We start from the raw sequence: 17,861 nt of genomic DNA on the forward strand, positions 1-17,861 counted from the left end.
CTGAGTGATCGGGGGAGAAGGACCTTAGTCAGGGAGGTGACCAAGAACCTGATGGTCACTCTGTCCAAGTTCCAGCATTCCTCTGTGGGGAGAGGAGAAGCTTCCAGAAGGACAACCATCTCTGTAGCAATCCACCAATCAGGCCTGTATGGTAGAGTGGCCAGACGGAAGCCACTCCTTAGTAAAAGGCACATGGCAGCCCACCTGGAGTTTGACAAAAGACACCTGAAGGACTCTCAGACCAGGAGAAACAAAATTCTCTGGTCTGATGAGACAAAGATTGAACTCTTTAGCATCATGTTTGGAGGAAACCAGGCACCATCCCTACAGTGAAGCATGGTGGTGGCAGCATCATGCTGTGGGGATGTTTTTCAGCAGCAGGAACTGGGAGACTAGTCAGGATTGAGGGAAAGATGAATGCAGCAATGTACAGAGACATCCTGGATGAAAACCTGTTCCAGAGTGCTCTTGACCTCAGACTGGGGCGACGGTTCATCTTTCAGCAGGACAATGACCCTAAACAAACAGTCAAGATATCAAAGGAGTGGCTTCAGGACAACTCTGTGAATGTCCTTGAGTGGCCCAGCCAGAGCCCAGACCTGAATCCGACTGAACATCTCTGGAGAGATCTGAAAATGTCTGTGCACCGACGCTCCCCATCCAACCTGATGGAGCTTGAGAGGTGCTGCAAAGAGGAATGGACCAAACTGCCCAAAGATAGGGGCACCAAGCTTGTGGCATCATATTCAAGAAGACTTGAGGCTGTAATTGCTGCCAAAGGTGCATCAACAAAGTATTGAACAAAGAGTGTGAATACTTATGTACATGTGATTTCTTAGTATTTTATTTTTAATAAATTTGCAAAAATAATGTTGTTTCATGTTATCATTATGGGGTGTTGTGCGTAGAATTTTGAGAGAGAAAAAATTAATTTACACACACAATCTTCAACCGCTTAGTCCAATTAAGGGTTGGGGCGGGGGGATGGGGGGGCTGGAGCCTATCCCAGCAGTCATAGAGCACGAGGCGCGGTTCACCTTGGATGGGACTGCAGTTTGTCACAGGGCCACATATACACAAACAAACACATTCACACCACACACACCTATGGACAATTTAAAGTTTCCAGTCCACCTAACCTGCAGGTCTTTAGATGTGGGATGAAGCCAGCGCACCTGGAGGGAACCCACACAAACACGGGGAGAACACCGAAACTCCACACAGAAAGGCCACAGGCAGGAATCCATCCAAACCTTCTCGCTGTGAGGCAACAGTGCTAACCACTAAGCTACCGTGCTGCCCTGCAACATAACAAAATGTGGAAAAAGTGAAGTGCAGTGAATACTTTCTGGATGCACACACTCTCTCTCTCTCTCTCTCTCTCTATATATATATATATATATATGTATGTATGTATGAGCAAGTAATGCAAGGAATCAATGCCACTTTTGGCTTATTCTAATTTATCATGGAAAATTATCTACAATAAACAAAGCGCTGTACTAGTCTGCACGTTGTATTGCACTGAATCAAGTCATTCATCATATTGTAGCCCATGTCTATATATGTATTATATCATTTTATGAGGGAGAGAAGCTCACTCCTAATATATAGATGTTTGTATATACAGATTTCTCTCAAAAAATTAAGATATCATGGAAAATGTTAATATTTTTTGTCAGGTGTTTTACATTCTAGTTTCAGTATGTAACTAAAATGTTTCAGTCATTTTTTTGTTTTAATTTGAATCATTACAGTTTCCTCCTCCGAAAACAGAAAATTCATATCTCAGAATATTAGAATATTTTATTTCAAGTCACCACTATGAGTCTCTCAAATCTGGTTTCGTACAAGCAGCCACAAATATGGGGAAGACTGTTGAGTTGACAGTTGTCCAGAAGACACTCCTGGACACTGTCCACAGGAAGGTAAAGTCACAGAAGGTCATTGCTGAAAGTTCTGGCTGTTCAGAGTTCTGGATTAAAGCAGCCATTCATCCATCCATTCGTTTTCTACACTTGCTTACTGCAGTTAAGGGTCACGGGGGGGGGTCAACGCATAGTCATGGAAAGTTAACTGGAGGGGAACTTGTGGTCAGAAAAGATGCAAAAGTAACAGGGATGACCCCAGCCTTGAGAAGATTGTCACGCAAAGCCAATTTCAGAACTCAGGGAGTTTCAGAAAGAGTGGTCTGGAGTCAAGTTGGAGTTAGTACATCAAGAGCCAACACGCACAGACATGTCCAGGAAATGGGTGACAAGTGTTGTTTGTATTTGTGGTGCCAAGCCACTCCTGGACCAGAGGCAGTGTCAGAAATGTCTTGGCTAAGGAGAAAAAGAACTGGACTGTTGGTCAGTAGTCTAAAGTCCTCTTTTCAGATCAAAGTAAATATAGCATTTAATTTGGAAATCAAGTTCCCAGAGTCTGGAGAAGGACTGGAGAGGCACAAAATCCAAGCTGCTTCAAGTTCAGTGAGAGGTTTCCACAGTCGGTGATGATTTGGTGCCATGTTATCTGCTGGCGTTGGTCCACTGTGTTTTATCACATCCAACACCAACCCAGCAATCTACCAGGAGGTTTTAGAGCACTTCATGAGTCCATCTGTTGGAGATGCTCATTTCCTTTTCCAGCAAGACGTGGCACCTGCCCACAGTGCCACAACTGCTAGTAACTGGTTTGCTGACCATGTTATTACTGTGCTTGATTGTCCTCATAGACAGTCCTTCATAGATTCTCTATGGGGTATTGTTAAGAGGAAGATGAGACAGCAGATCCAACAATCCAGTTGACCTGAAAGCTGCTATCAAAGCAACCTGAACTTCCAGAACACCTCAGCAGTGCCACAGGCTGATCACCACCTCACTGCACTGATGCAGGAATTCATAAAAAAAAAACATAATTCTCAGAAGTTAGGCATTTCTGTATGATAAACCCTTTTTAAAAAAAACTGATGTGCTGAAATATTCTAATATTTTGCTATATGCATTTTCTATTTTTTGGAGCTGTAGGCCGTAATTATCAAAATTAAGTTTAACAAAAGTGACTGTGCGTTTTAGTTTCTGTCTATTGAAAGCAGAATATGTAACATTTTAGCTCTCCGAAATACTTGACAAAAAATACTGAACTTTTTCACGATATTATAATTTTTTTTTGACATGCACCTGTAAATTTTGATAGATGTTTGTCTTTTTTGTGGCTTTTCTGTTGTAACTCATATCTTTTTTAGACAATGGGAGGGGACTTTTCAGGAAAGAACCAGGATTGTTCTAAAGGGATCTATGCACTGTCTGGTGAGTTTTTCAGAACCACTAACATCACTGGTGATCTACATCGAGCCATTTGATTTGAGTCTCTGATATCTTTCACTGTGCAGCCAGAGATGTCTTTGTCATGTTAAAAAAGCCAAACTACAAGAAGTTGGATCTTCAAGTCTTTGCTACATTTTTTGAGATTTACAGTGGGAAGGCAAGTGTTTAAGTATATCTATTTTGCTGTTTAGTTATCCCTATCCCCCCCCCCCTTTTAAATGATGCTCTATTTCTAATATAATTGCAACAATTTAGTATATTGCTTGACAGAATCTTTTCAAACGCTGTCATAGTCACAGTGACAGAATTGCTTCCATTGGAACAATGAAACCAGGTGTGTTTGTATTAAAGGTGTTTGACCTGCTAAACCGCAAAGCCAAGTTACGGGTTCTGGAGGACGGGAAGCAGCAGGTCCAGGTGGTGGGGTTGCAGGAACGAGAGGTCAAATGCACAGAAGATGTCCTGAAGCTCATTGAAGTAGGAAACAGCTGCAGGTAAATGCAGGAGATAATCATTTTGCTAACAGTAAAACACGAACATTTATCTGTTTGTTGTGGTGTGGAAAGTACTGTGCAAATGCTTTAAAAAATGATGTGGTAAAGCTACATAATAACTTTTTGCTGGTCTTCTGCAATTTTTAAGGTAATTGAGATGTATTTAATAGCTTTATATGTTAATTTTATATTTTATTTTTACATGATTATCAGCAATTCTCCCTACCACATACAGTAGTGCTCAGAATAATAGTAGTGCTATGTGACTAAAAAGATTAATCCAGGTTTTGAGTATATTTCTTATTGTTACATGGGAAACAAGGTACCAGTAGATTCAGTAGATTCTCACAAATCCAACAAGACCACGCATTCATGATATGCACACTCTTAAGGCTATGAAATTGGGCTATTAGTAAAAAAAAAAAAAGTAGAAAAGGGGGTGTTCACAATAATAGTAGTGTGGCATTCAGACAGTGAGTTTGTCAATTTTGTGGAAAAAGCAGGTGTGAATCAGGTGTCCCCTATTTAAGGATGAAGCCAGCACCTGTTGAACATGCTTTTCTCTTTGAAAGACTGAGGAAAATGGGACGTTCAACACATTGTTCAGAAGAACAGCGTAGTTTGATTAAAAAGTTGATTGGAGAGGCGAAAACTTATACGCAGGTGCAAAAAAGTATAGGCTGTTCATCTACAATGATCTCCAATGCTTTAAAATGGACAACAAAAACCAGAGACACATGGAAGAAAACGGAAAACAACCATCAAAATGGATAGAAGAATAACCAGAATGGCAAAGGCTCACCCATTGATCAGCTCCAGGATGATCAAAGACAGTCTGGAGTTACCTGTAAGTGCTGTGACAGTTAGAAGATGCCTGTGTGAAGCTAATTTATTTGCAAGAATCCCCCGCAAAGTCCCTCTGTTAAATAAAAGACATGTGCAGAAGAGGTTACAATTTGCCAAAGAACACATCAACTGGCCTAAAGAGAAATGGAGGAATATTTTGTGGACTGATGAGAGTAAAATTGTTCTTTTTGGGTCCAAGGGCCGCAGACAGTTTGTGAGACGACCCCAAACACTGAATTCAAGCCACAGTTCACAGTGAAGACAGTGAAGCATGGTGGTGCCAGTATCATGATATGGGCATGTTTCTCCTACTATGGTGTTGGGCCTATATATCGCATACCAGGTATCATGGATCAGTTTGGATATGTCAAAATACTTGAAGAGGTCATGTTGCCTTATGCTGAAGAGGACATGCCCTTGAAATGGGTGTTTCAACAAGACAATGTCCCCAAGCACACTAGTAAACCAGCAAAATCTTGGTTCCAAACCAACAAAATTAATGCCTCGCAGATGTGAAGAAATCATGAAAAACTGTGGTTATACAACTAAATACTAGTTTAGTGATTCACAGGATTGATAAAAAAGCAGTTTGAACATATTAGTTTTGAGTTTGTAGCGTCAACAGCAGATGCTACTATTATTGTGAACACCCCCTTTTCTACTTTTTTTTTACTAATAGCCCAGTTTCATAGCCTTAAGAGTGTGCATATCATGAATGCTTGGTCTTGTTGGATTTGTGAGAATCTACTGAATCTACTGGTACCTTGTTTCCCATGTAACAATAAGAAATATACTCAAAACCTGGATTAATCTTTTTAGTCACATAGCACTACTATTATTCCGAACACTGCTGTATACATATACAAAAACAATGTGTTTCTGCCTGAATTTTCCAATGTTGGCCAACAAGTGTATTTCTGGCTCCAGCTTTGTAACCCACGGTGTATTAATGAAATGAAATACTATTAATGAAATATGTGTAAATAAGATTGGCTAAGCTCAAACAAAGTAGTAATAAATACATACCCTGAAACACAGCAGCCATGTAGAATATTGTTCTGCTGTCTGGTGATGTTCTGTTTTCACATGGCTTCGTATGTAAACACATATTTCCAAGTTCTACGCCTTCCACATGGCATTCAGTAAACATCTGCTAGCCGTCCTCACATTTGTGTTGCTTGATTCTTTCATTTGTCAGTCAACAGTCAGTCAGCAGCTAACATCGCTAACATGAACAGCTGGAGTAGCTGTTTGAAGTCCCATGTCACAGCGGTCCTCGTTCAGATTGTGAACACAGTCGTCCGCTGTCATCACTTTCTCTCTGACTCTTCGTGGTCACGCTTTTCCAAAATCAAATAAACTTGTGCGACTTTCGCCGCGAGACCCACCAGCTGCGAGCATAGTTTTCCACATGGATGGACATGCTGTTTCTTAACTGGAATCTTGTTCAAATAACTACAGCAGCATTAACGTGTTTGTTTGCGCTCACATCATACACACACTCCTCAGTCAGTGGGTTAGTTAATTTAATTGCTAGCTGTATTCAGTACAGCTGTCGCAGGCTAGACAGCTAGCTTGTCAACATTTACACACGCCGTCTGGACAAAACCTTGGACAAGATTGTACGAGTGTGCTGTGACCTCTGTGATCCTTGTGACCTAGTTAAAAGTAGGTTAGTCATCTTTAATCTTGTCCGAGGTCTGTGTCCCAAGAATGTTCCCTGTGAATTTGAAGACTCTGGCTGGACTCTGCTGAGCACAGACAAACAGACAGACAGACGGATGGATGGACACAAAGTATTTGCACTACCCGATGGCCATATTTGATGGCCTCGGGTAAGAATGGATAAAATTCTGTAACATTTGAACACATTTATATAGACACTTGTATGTTTAAGACTTTTGTACAGCGTATTTGAATTAATTTGAATCACACTGTTTTTCTTTCCTTCTTTATGTTCCTCTGTCTCCTTCAGAACATCTGGTCAGACTTCAGCAAATGCTCACTCTTCACGAAGCCATGCCGTGTTTCAGATTATTCTGCGTCGGCGAGGAAAGATGCACGGAAAGTTCTCCCTTATTGACTTGGCTGGGAATGAAAGAGGGGCAGACACATCCAGTGCTGACCGTCAAACCCGCCTAGAAGGAGCTGAGATCAACAAGAGTCTCCTGGCACTCAAGGTCTGCCAGCTTCTCGGTGCTCAGGATGTCCTGATGCTTGATTTGGTTGCTGTAAATGTGTCATTAAGGCAGCGATGAGTCTAAAGCAGAATCTGGAACCAGAGGGGTGATTCCTATTAAACTGTTACCAACATGTTCCCTTCATGTGCAAGAGGAGGTTTTTCTATTTGATGAATTGTCTTTCTGCAGCTGTTTGAATGCAGCAGGACAGTATGGTCCACTCTGCGGTCTGTTACACAGGGATACATTGTGAAACATGAAATTTCAGCTCTACGCAGTTACTAACAAAGTTCTATTTTTTGTTTTCTGCAGGAATGTATTCGAGCCCTAGGCAGAAACAAACCTCATACGCCGTTTAGAGCCAGCAAGTTAACCCAGGTGCTGAGGGACTCCTTCATTGGAGAAAACTCCAGAACTTGCATGGTAAGCCGACAGAAAGAATGCACTTACTATAGAGTGTGGCTTGTGAAAATAATCACTGTAGAAAATACAATTCTAAGAAATGGAGAGTTCATACTACATGATATTTCTCTGTGTAGATTGCAACCATCTCTCCAGGAATGGCATCTTGTGAGAACACTTTGAACACATTGAGATATGCCAACAGGTAAAATGGACACTTCTGTGCTAAAAATGTCTTAAATATACAATATTTTATGGGAAGGGGGTGTGGGGGTGTTTAATACTTAGATCCCTAAGGGTGTTATCTCAGTTTTTACCATAACTTCAATAATTCCCCATTCATGGTATTTGCATATAGTATAATGCCCATATTTTGCATATCAAAATGTTCAGAACAATTTTGGTTTTCTGAATGTGATTCATATATTTGTCTAAAATACTGGGTCAAGATACAATTTCACTCTAAATCTGAAAATATGAAATGTGTTTTTAGAATTTGTTCACAACTTCAGTGAAAATAATTAAATTGAATTTATTTGTATAGTGCCAAATCACAACACAGATCATCTCAAGGCACATCACAAGAGCAGGGCCCAAAAGAACGGACCCAACTCAGTTGGGCGAATATCCATTCTGGCAATCACAACAATATTAAACATCAACAGAAAGCAAAACGAAATATAAGAAACTTGACTACAACAAACAGCAATGAAGTAAATATTTAAAGGACACGTCGCGTGTTGTTTAACGTCCCAGTTAGCAACACAAAATCAAAGCATTGATGATTGTAAATCTATCCTTGCACATGCGGTAATAATTAGTGGTCGCTCATGTATTTTACTGCTCAATTATTCCTCTCGCTCAGAGAGTTAGCATGAGACATACATTTTAGGAAAAACAGAAAGATCCAGATAGCCACAACCTTCTTGCTGTGAGGCACCAGTGCTAACCACTAAGCCACTGTGCCATCATTTTATTTAATTTTTCTTTATTATGATGTTTGGTCTTTCTCAAGCAAACCTGGTTGGCCTCAGGAATTTTCACAGCTTGAAAGATGTTTGTAAAAATCACCACAAAGTAAACAGAGACTGGTCCATGTTATACCATTTAGCTGGCAGAATTGAAAGCAGCATTAGACTGAGCAGATTGTGGGGTTTCCAATCCAGTTTAAATCTGTCAGGCTGCAGAATCTCACCACTGTTGGTCAAAGTTTGTGCCACCAACATGATTATAAGGAAAAGAAAATCATATGTAGCTAAAGAATAAATATTTTGTCGAGATTAAAAGTGATCATCGTAATGCCACCCAGCTCCCATTTCTCTCTCAGCTTGCAGGCTGAAGGAATGAAAATGTTTGCATGTTATAACCTGATCCATCTCTTCTGGTTTGTCTGTCATGTGTTCAGAGTAAAGGAGTTTGGGATAAGTCCATCCGACATTCCCTTCTCCCAGAGTGGGGGCGGCGGAGGCCGATCCGAGCTCTCCCCAACTTATGAGTAAGATGGTTTTGTTCTCTCTCACTACTCGTCTCCACAGTAGGGATGGAAATGAACAATTTATCAATCAGTACATTATCAGTTCTGCCTGTTGCACTGAGTCTTATTTTGGTTGCCTTGTGCACCACTTTTGATAAGCAGAACTGGTACTGTGGGATGAACCACAGCGCCAGTTCTCAATCAATTTTCTATGTGCAGAAAAATTGAGGCCTACAGAGGCTTTCAGTGTCAATGCAGCTGTTTTCCTGCTTGATGTCTTGTTGTTACATCTGAAAATAAAAGACAGCAGCTTTCAACACAGATCTTTTTGGCCTATTGCCTCTATAGGTGGATATTTGGAATGGTTATTTCAAGGACTTGGTTAAAGATGCTCTCCTCACCTTCTGCATGGCTCACAGCAACATCAGCTAACAACATTGGTACTTTTGGCACCTATCAGTCACTTCATGATGCTATGTCCAGTTAATTCATGATCACTGAGGATATAAGCGTGTCATAATTTTTATTAACCACACCAAAGTCACACATTTTGACAACCAATTTCAATTTATTTTCATTTATATTGCACCAAATCACAACAAAGCTGCTTCAAGGTGCTTCACACAAGTAAAGTCTAACCTTACTAAGCCCCAGAGCAAGAACACAGGTGACAGTGGTAAAGGAAAAACTCTGTCTGATTTGAGGAAGAAACCTCATGCAGACCAGACTGAAAGGGGTGACCCTCTGCTTGGGCCATGATACTGACACGATTTACAAAACAATTCACCAAACGATTATACAGGAAATGTTGCCGGTGCACAGGACAGGAGGGTTACAGAAACAGACACCAGACCCATCACTGCCCAGTCCTCACAAATATCAGTCAGTAAGCCTGTTAGTTTAGCTTCTTCTGTAAGTCTAAGATAGGAATGTGTTCAGGCTTCAATTGTCCTGCTCAGGACATGCAGAGTCTCCCCCATGTTCTACCTCTTTATCCAAATATGTGTTTATAGTGTAGTGACCCTACAAATACACTCATGTTATAATGTTTATTTGTTCAGTGTTCTCTGTGTCTATTGGCTGGCTGGTGCATCGAAGGAGGAAGGCTGAGACGAGTGGAGAGAGAAGAAAGGAAAAAAAAAAAGACCGGGGAGTTGTTCTGAGCTGAGCTGTGACCATTCTTGTGCTGTTGCCGTGGTTACGGCCAACAGTAACCATTATTTTTCTGCAGAATGAACGGCTGTTCTGCTGAAACTCCTTGTCATCTTTTCAACGTCTTGACGGACGTTTCAATATAAAAAAGCTGTGGGTGATGTCATGCAGCAAATGACAGTGTTCACTTGAGTCCTTTGTTTGTTCTTTTGTTGTTTTTTGCGGCCAGTGGGCTACATGTCACTGTGTGTGGGGAGTCAGTCACTCAGTCAGTCAGTCAGTTAGTTATGAGTGCAATTACTACAGTTGCACGTAGTGACCCCAAGAAGTCTAATGACAACAGTCCAGGCCCAAATCCCACTCCAGCCTTGCATGCTGAACATTTATCCCTTCAGGAGTCAATTCAGCTTCCAAACACTTTGTGAGCACAGAATTGCTCAGTAGTTGTGGTAAAAATAATTTCTCAGTATTACTTTGCTAGCAGTACTACTGTGTTGTCACAGGGTCAAAGAGCTCCCAGTGGGCCATGCAGCAGCCATGGAGATCCATCACGGACACATCAATCAGTTGGAGGTGCTGGAGGCCCAGTGGGGAGTTGGGAGTTCCCCTCAGAGAGATGATTTGAAGCTGCTTTGTGAACAGAATGTAAGCAAATCAACATTCTTCTGTCCCGATACGCTCAAACCAGGTGACATTCACACTTGATTTGTATGTTATTCTTCATTCTGTGTCCATGTACAGGACGCTTTACCATAACTGGTCCAACTTTTAAAGGTGGTTCCGCTGGACGTCATGTCACTGACAAAACTTCAATTTAACAATTACCGTACTACTAATATTATTACTTCTTGGATGCTACAGTCTTCAATTATTTCAAAAAGGCTGATGCTAAAAATGTCCAGTGTCTCATCTTATTAAACATGAATTACTCTCAGCAACTAGTTAGTTGCGCTGCCCCCATAAAAATCTTGTCATGCGTGCAGCAGCACGATTGATTGATAAATCCCTTATTGCGCAATACAGAAGGAACGCCTCCTTATATTAACTAGTTTCCTCAGATTAAGGCTAAACTCAGTAATCTTTCAATGATATCCTCTGTTATTGTTATAGTGTGCGGCAGAGCACTGTTTCTCAAAGAAAAGTACCAATAAGAATACCGTTAAAGTACCAGTAAGAATATAATGCATTATATTGTTTTTACTTGGATGACACAAGGTTTTGAGATTAATTTTATTTTAGAAATACTTTATATCAGACTGTAAAAAAACAGCTGAAGACAGTTCAGGAATAATTTCCTGAAATGCATATGCAGTAGTATTCAGAATAATAGTAGTGCTATGTGACTAAAAAGTTTAATCCAGGTTTTGAGTATATTTCTTATTGTTACATGGGAAACAAGGTACCAATAGATTCTCACAAATCCAACAAGACCAAGCATTCATGATATGCACACTCTTAAGGCTATGAAATTGGGCTATTAGTAAAAAAGTAGAAAAGGGGGGTGTTCACAATAATAGTAGTGTGGCATTCAGTCAGTGAGTTTGTCAGTTTTGTGGAACAAACAGGTGTGAATCAGGTGTCCCTTATTTAAGAATGAAGCCTAGTAGCATCTGCTGTTGACGCTACAAACTCAAAACTGTTATGTTCAAACTGATTTTTTTTTTATCAATCACTGAATCACTAAACTAGTATTTAGTTGTATAACCATAGTTTTTCATGATTTCTTCACATCTGCGAGGCATTAATTTTGTTGGTTTGGAACCAAGATTTTGCTGGTTTACTAGTGTGCTTGGGGTCATTGTCTTGTTGAAACACCCATTTCAAGGGCATGTCCTCTTCAGCATAAGGCACATGACTCTTCAAGTATTTTGACATATCCAGAACTGACCATGATACTGGTATGTGATATATAGGCCCAACACCATAGTAGGAGAAACATGCCCATATCATGATGCTTGCATCACCATGCTTCACTGTCTTCACTGTGAACTGTGGCTTGAATTCAGAGTTTGGGGTCGTCTCACAAACTGTCTGCGGGTGGCCCTTGGACCCAAAAAGAACAATTTTACTCTCATCAGTCCACAAAATATTCCTCCATTTCTCTTTAGGCCAGTTGATGTGTTCTTTGGCAAACTGTAACCTCTTCTGCACATGTCTTTTATTTAACAGAGGGACTTTGCGGGGGATTCTTGCAAATAAATTAACTTCACACAGGCGTCTTCTAACTGTCACAGCACTTACAGGTAACTCCAGACTGTCTTTGATCATCCTGGAGCTGATCAATGGGTGAGCCTTTGCCATTCTGGTTATTCTTCTATCCATTTTGATGGTTGTTTTCCATTTTCTTCCACACGTCTCTGTTTTTTTTGTCCATTTTAAAGCATTGGAGATCATTGTAGATGAACAGCCTATAATTTTTTGCACCTGCGTATAAGTTTTCCCTTCTCCAATCAACTTTTTAATCAAACTACGCTGTTCTTCTGAACAATGTCTTGAACGTCCCATTTTCCTCAGTCTTTCAAAGAGAAAAGCATGTTCAACAGGTGCTGGCTTCATCCTTAAATAGGGGACACCTGATTCACACCTGTTTGTTCCACAAAATTGATGAACTCACTGACTGAATGCCACACTACTATTATTGTGAACACCCCCTTTTCTACTTTTTTTTTTTTGCTAATAGCCCAATTTCATAGCCTTAAGAGTGTGCATATCATGAATGCTTGGTCTTGTTGGATTTGTGAGAATCTACTGAATCTACTGGTACCTTGTTTCCCATGTAACAATAAGAAATATACTCAAAACCTGGATTAATCTTTTTAGTCACATAGTACTACTTTTATTCTGAACGCTACTGTATACTCTATCATTTTGTTTGTTTATTTTCAAGAATATTTAAATATAAATGGTTTTAAAATTGTAATTTGGGAAAATTTGTTATTTAATTAAGTGAAAAAAAAAATAAAATAATTGGTAGATTAATAAATAAAGAAAACATAACCATTAGGTGCAGCTGTAGTGACATCCATGGTTGTGCCTCCTGCAGGAGGAAGAAGTTTCTCCGCAGCTCTTCACCTTCCACGAGGCCGTGTCTCAGCTGGTAGAAATGGAGGAGCAGGTTCTGGAGGACCACAGGGCTGTGTTCCAGGTAACGTGCAATGTTCAGGATCACAAGCAGCTCTCACAAGTCAACTCATTTTCATAAAATGGGACATTTTAAACCTAATAATAATATAAATGTAGAAAACCTGAATGTAATCAGTGTGTCGGGTCAGTCTTTAGAGGTGAAACGCTTTTATGACTGAGAAGGAAAATGTTATCTGAGCCCATTTATTTTAATCAGTCTGTATTGAGTTATGACATCAGACAACAGATTGGTTTTTCTCTCATCTGGACCAAAGGTCTAATGAACTAGAGTGACGGTGAAGTGTCCACCCGTCTGTCCTCTGTCCTCTATGCATGCAAAGTGCTTCATTTTCACTTCTTCACCACTCTTCACAATGCTTCTTGCAAAATTTTGTGGCGAAGATTCATCTAAAAATATTTCTTCTCCTTCAGTTCATGGTACATTTTAATTCTGATGGTTTTGACTCAAATCAACTCAAATCAATTTATTTATATAGCGCCAAATCACAACAAACAGTTGCCCCAAGGCGCTTTATATTGTAAGGCAAAAGACATACAATAATTACGGAAAAACCCCAACGGTCAAAACGACCCCCTGTGAGCAAGCACTTGGCGACGGTGGGAAGGAAAAACTCCCTTTTAACAGGAAGAAACCTCCAGCAGAACCAGGCTCAGGGAGGGGCAGTCTTCTGCTGGGACTGGTTGGGGCTGAGGGAGAGAACCAGGAAAAAGACATGCTGTGGAGGGGAGCAGAGATCAATCACTAATGATTAAATGCAGAGTGGTGCATACAGAGCAAAAAGAGAAAGAAACACTCAGTGCATCATGGGAACCCCCCAGCAGTCTAAGTCTATAGCAGCATAACTAAGGGATGGTTCAGGGTCACCTGATCCAGCCCTAACTATAAGCTTTAGCAAAAAGGAAAGTTTTAAGCCTAGTCTTAAAAGTAGATGGAGCTCTATTGGGGTGATATGGTACTATGAGGTCCCTAAGATAAGATGGGACCTGATTATTCAAAACCTTGTAAGTAAGAAGAAGAATTTTAAATTATATTCTAGAATTAACAGGAAGCCAATGAAGAGAGGCCAGTATGGGTGAAATATGCTCTCTCCTTCTAGTCCCCGTCAGTACTCTAGCTGCAGCATTTTGAATTAACTGAAGGCTTTTCAAGGAACTTTTAGGACAACCTGATAATAATGAATTACAATAGTCCAGCCTAGAGGAAATAAATGCATGAATTACTTTTTCAGCATCACTCTGAGACAAGACCTTTCTAATTTTAGATATATTGCGCAAATGCAAAAAAGCAGTCCTACATATTTGCTTAATATGCGCATTGAAGGACATATCCTGATCAAAAATGACTCCAAGAGATCTCACAATATTACTAGACGTCAGGGTAATGCCATCCAGAGTAAGGATCTGGTTAGACACCATGTTTCTAAGATTTGTGTGGCCAAGTGCAATAACTTCAGTTTTATCTGAGTTTAAAAGCAGGAAATTAGAGGTCATCCATGTCTTTATGTCTGTAAGACAATCCTGCAGTTTAGCTAATTGGTGTGTGTCCTCTGGCTTCATGGATAGATAAAGCTGGGTATCATCTGCGTAACAATGAAAATTTAAGCAATGCTGTCTAATAATACTGCCTAAGGGAAACATGTATAAAGTGAATAAAATTGGTCCTAGCACAGAACCTTGTGGAACTCCATAATTAACCTTAGTCTGTGAAGAAGATTCCCCATTTACAGGAACAATGTAATCTATAGATAAATATGATTCAAACCACCGCAGCACAGTGCCTTTAATACCTATGGCATGCTCTAATCTCTGTACATAAAATTTTAGGTCAACAGTATCAAAAGCAGTCACTGAGGTCTAACAGAACAAGCACAGAGATGAGTCCACTGTCTGAGCCATAAGAAGATCATTTGTAACCTTCACTATGCTGTTCTGTACTATGATGATTCTAAAACCTGACTGAAACTCTTCAAATAGACCATTCCTCTGCAGATGATCAGTTAGATGTTTTACAAACTACCCTTTCAAGAATTTTTGAGAGAAAAGGAAGGTTGGAGATTGGCCTATATTAGCTAAGATAGCTGGGTCAAGTGATGGCTTTTTAAGTAATGGTTTAATTACTGCCACCTTAAAAGCCTGTGGTACATAGCCAACTAACAAAGATAGATTGATCATATTTAAGATCGAAGCATTAATTAATGGTAGGGCTTCCTTGATCTAAGTGCTGTTCACAATTTTTCCTTGCAGAATTTTGAAATTTTGGGAAAATATCAATTTTGTTGGTGAAGACTAAAATTCTTCCAAAGTAGGGCTTGTTCCCAAATTGCATGGCTGCAGTGGGGGGGATCACCAAAACAAGACACCTTTAAAGAAAACGTTCCTGGTAGTTCAGGTTTCATCTTAGAAAATTTACAACTATTTGTTTAAAAAAAAAAAAAGTGTTTTCCTAAACTGACGCTGTTTCCCTTCCCCCCAAAAAACTTTGCCACACATCATTTCAGGAGTCGATCCGCTGGCTGGAGGACGAGAAGGTCCTTTTGGAAATGACAGAAGAAGGTGGACTATGACGTGGAGTCGTATGCAACTCAACTGGAACAAATCTGGATCAGAAGATCGACATTCTGACTGAGCTGAGAGGTAACGACTGACTGACTGATGGGGGAAAGAACTGTTGATTTGCTCCCAGTGACAGCTGCTGTGATATTTTCTCTTGTTTCAGATAAATCAAGTCTTTCCGTTCTGCACTTCAGGACAGAGGAACAAGCTAGCAAACAAATAACTCCAAAGAGGCCTCGTGCACTATAGACCACATTCACAAAACTTCATTTGTGTTTTGACGCCACAAAGGCCTGTCCTCGAATAAAAAAGGAAAAAAAACCAGTCGAGCCGAGTCGTGCTCCATCTGTGTCATGGAAAAGGGCCGATATTTGATTGAAGAGCTGATTTTGCTCAACAAGCTTTTTTTTCCATCTTAACTGCTTTTTTCCGTCTCAGTGTTGGATGCTTTCATCTATTTCGTAACTAAAGAGCAGATGGATTCTTCTTGTCCCTCATCCTGTTCTTATCACCACTTTGGCCAGTTTTCTGTGCAGCTGTTGCCATTTTTGTGCAATGTTCTGCCTCGTTTAGAGGATTTCCGTCCTGCTGTCCCCTTGTTTAGTTCGAGAGGTCGGCGGGACGTCTTGAGATTGTGTGTAAAATGAGCCGCCGTGTGTTTGTGTTAAGTGTGTAACAGAAGATTTAATGCAGAGAAAAGAGTTGTAGAAAAGTGATCTTACTGACACTTTGACAGGACAAACGGCAGAATGTCCTTCTGGAGGTTCTGCCGCTGCACACAGCAGTGTGTCTTGCCTGTTTTCTAAATCACAAGTTGTTTTCATGACCAGCACTCATGTTCTTATTTGCTTGCCAATTCAAAGACCACTTGTTGCTGGACTTTTTTTATTTTTACTCTGTAACAGTTGCTTATTTGTTTTTAATGTCACTGCAAATAATTGAATTGACATTTTTACAGGCAGTTTATCTTGAGATCATAAATTATTCAGAATTTATTGGTTTCTTTTGTCATTTGTGGAAATTTGCCGCCTTCTTTTTGACTTATAGACCTTTTGTGTCTTTGTGTTCATTTTGTGCCATTTATCCGGGTCACGTGGCAGCAGACCAAGCAACTTGGTCCACACTGCCCTATCCTCAACCAAGTCTTCTCACTCTTCCTGGGAGGACCAGAGGTGTTCCCAAGTGTGTCCTGGGTCTTCTCTGTGTCCTCCACCCAGTGTGACATGGCTGGAAGACCTCCCCAGGGTGATGACCATGGGGCATGCTCACCAGTTCACCAAACCACCTCAGCTGGTTCCTTTTGATGTAAAGAAGCAGCGACTCTACTCAGAGTCCCTCCTGGATATTGGAGCTTCTCACCCAGAGTGTAAGCCCAGATACTCAGTGAAAGAACCTGAAGAACTTCTGCTGCTTGTAAAATGTTCTTTTGGTCATTACCCAAAGCTCAAATGAGGACAGGAGCATAAATCGAGTCTCACCTTATGGCTCAGTTGTCTTCACTGCAACAGTCCAGCACAGCATCCACAGGACCCCAGACGCAGCCCCAATCCATCCCTTCATCTCATGTGCCTACTTACCCCAACTCATGAACAAGACGCTGAGATTCTTCAACTCCTCCACTTTTGGGAGTACCTCTCCCTTAACCCAGAGGAGACAGACCACCCTTTTCAAAGAGGACCATGGTCTCAGATTTGGTGGTGCTGATCCTCATCCCAGTCAGAGGTCAGTCTGATGAAGCCAACGGAACCACATCACCCGCAAAAAGTAGAGATGCAGTTCTTAGGTCACCAAACTGGACTCCTACCTCCAATCTGTGGCTGCACCTTAAAATCTTGTCCATGAAACTCAGACAGGATTGATAGGACCAGGGACTGGACTGGTAAAGTCCACTGTAGAGACGAGATTTGTGCAGACTCCCAAGCCCCCTTTGCTATTCATGTGAGGGTAAAGAGCTGGTCCATCATTTATTTCACAGGTTCTCTTCATCAGATCCAATGAAGCTTTTCTGGGTAAAGAGCAAAACACCTTCAAGGAACTGAGTCCAGCTGAAGTGACTCACTCTGCTTGAACACCATGACCTGGAGAACTGGGACACTCTGTGAACCTCTTGTGGATTGATGAACTTTTGCACCTCAGTGAGTCGATTTATGTTCAGGGATGTTGAAGAAAAAAGCCCAAAGTGCTTCATTTATTTTTGTCCAGTTGTATTTATTCCACAGTACAGACAGTGTTGGAGTGAGCTGAAGGCTGGACAGGGAACAGGCCACAATCCCGTCTTAACACACACGAACGAACGAACATCCAACAC

At 40.8% G+C, this 17,861-nt stretch overlaps 1 protein-coding gene across 1 annotated transcript in view; it reads left to right on the top strand.

Moving 5' to 3' along the window:
• The window catches only part of LOC117530030 (kinesin-like protein KIF2A), a 42,765-nt gene extending 26,945 nt beyond the window's left edge, over window positions 1-15,820 (top strand). Inside the window, 13 exon segments of the mRNA XM_034192969.1 lie at window positions 3,227-3,290; window positions 3,374-3,465; window positions 3,660-3,802; window positions 6,624-6,828; window positions 7,141-7,251; window positions 7,368-7,435; window positions 8,636-8,725; window positions 10,360-10,501; window positions 12,900-13,001; window positions 15,499-15,552; window positions 15,554-15,593; window positions 15,596-15,634; window positions 15,717-15,820. Of these exon segments, the coding sequence (XP_034048860.1) occupies window positions 3,227-3,290; window positions 3,374-3,465; window positions 3,660-3,802; window positions 6,624-6,828; window positions 7,141-7,251; window positions 7,368-7,435; window positions 8,636-8,725; window positions 10,360-10,501; window positions 12,900-13,001; window positions 15,499-15,552; window positions 15,554-15,593; window positions 15,596-15,634; window positions 15,717-15,802 (1,236 nt within the window). The 3' untranslated portion in view covers window positions 15,803-15,820.
• Window positions 15,821-17,861: the final 2,041 nt, after the last annotated feature.

Source organism: Thalassophryne amazonica, chromosome 17, assembly GCF_902500255.1.
Source record: "Thalassophryne amazonica chromosome 17, fThaAma1.1, whole genome shotgun sequence".
Taxonomy (NCBI): Eukaryota; Metazoa; Chordata; class Actinopteri; order Batrachoidiformes; family Batrachoididae; genus Thalassophryne; species Thalassophryne amazonica.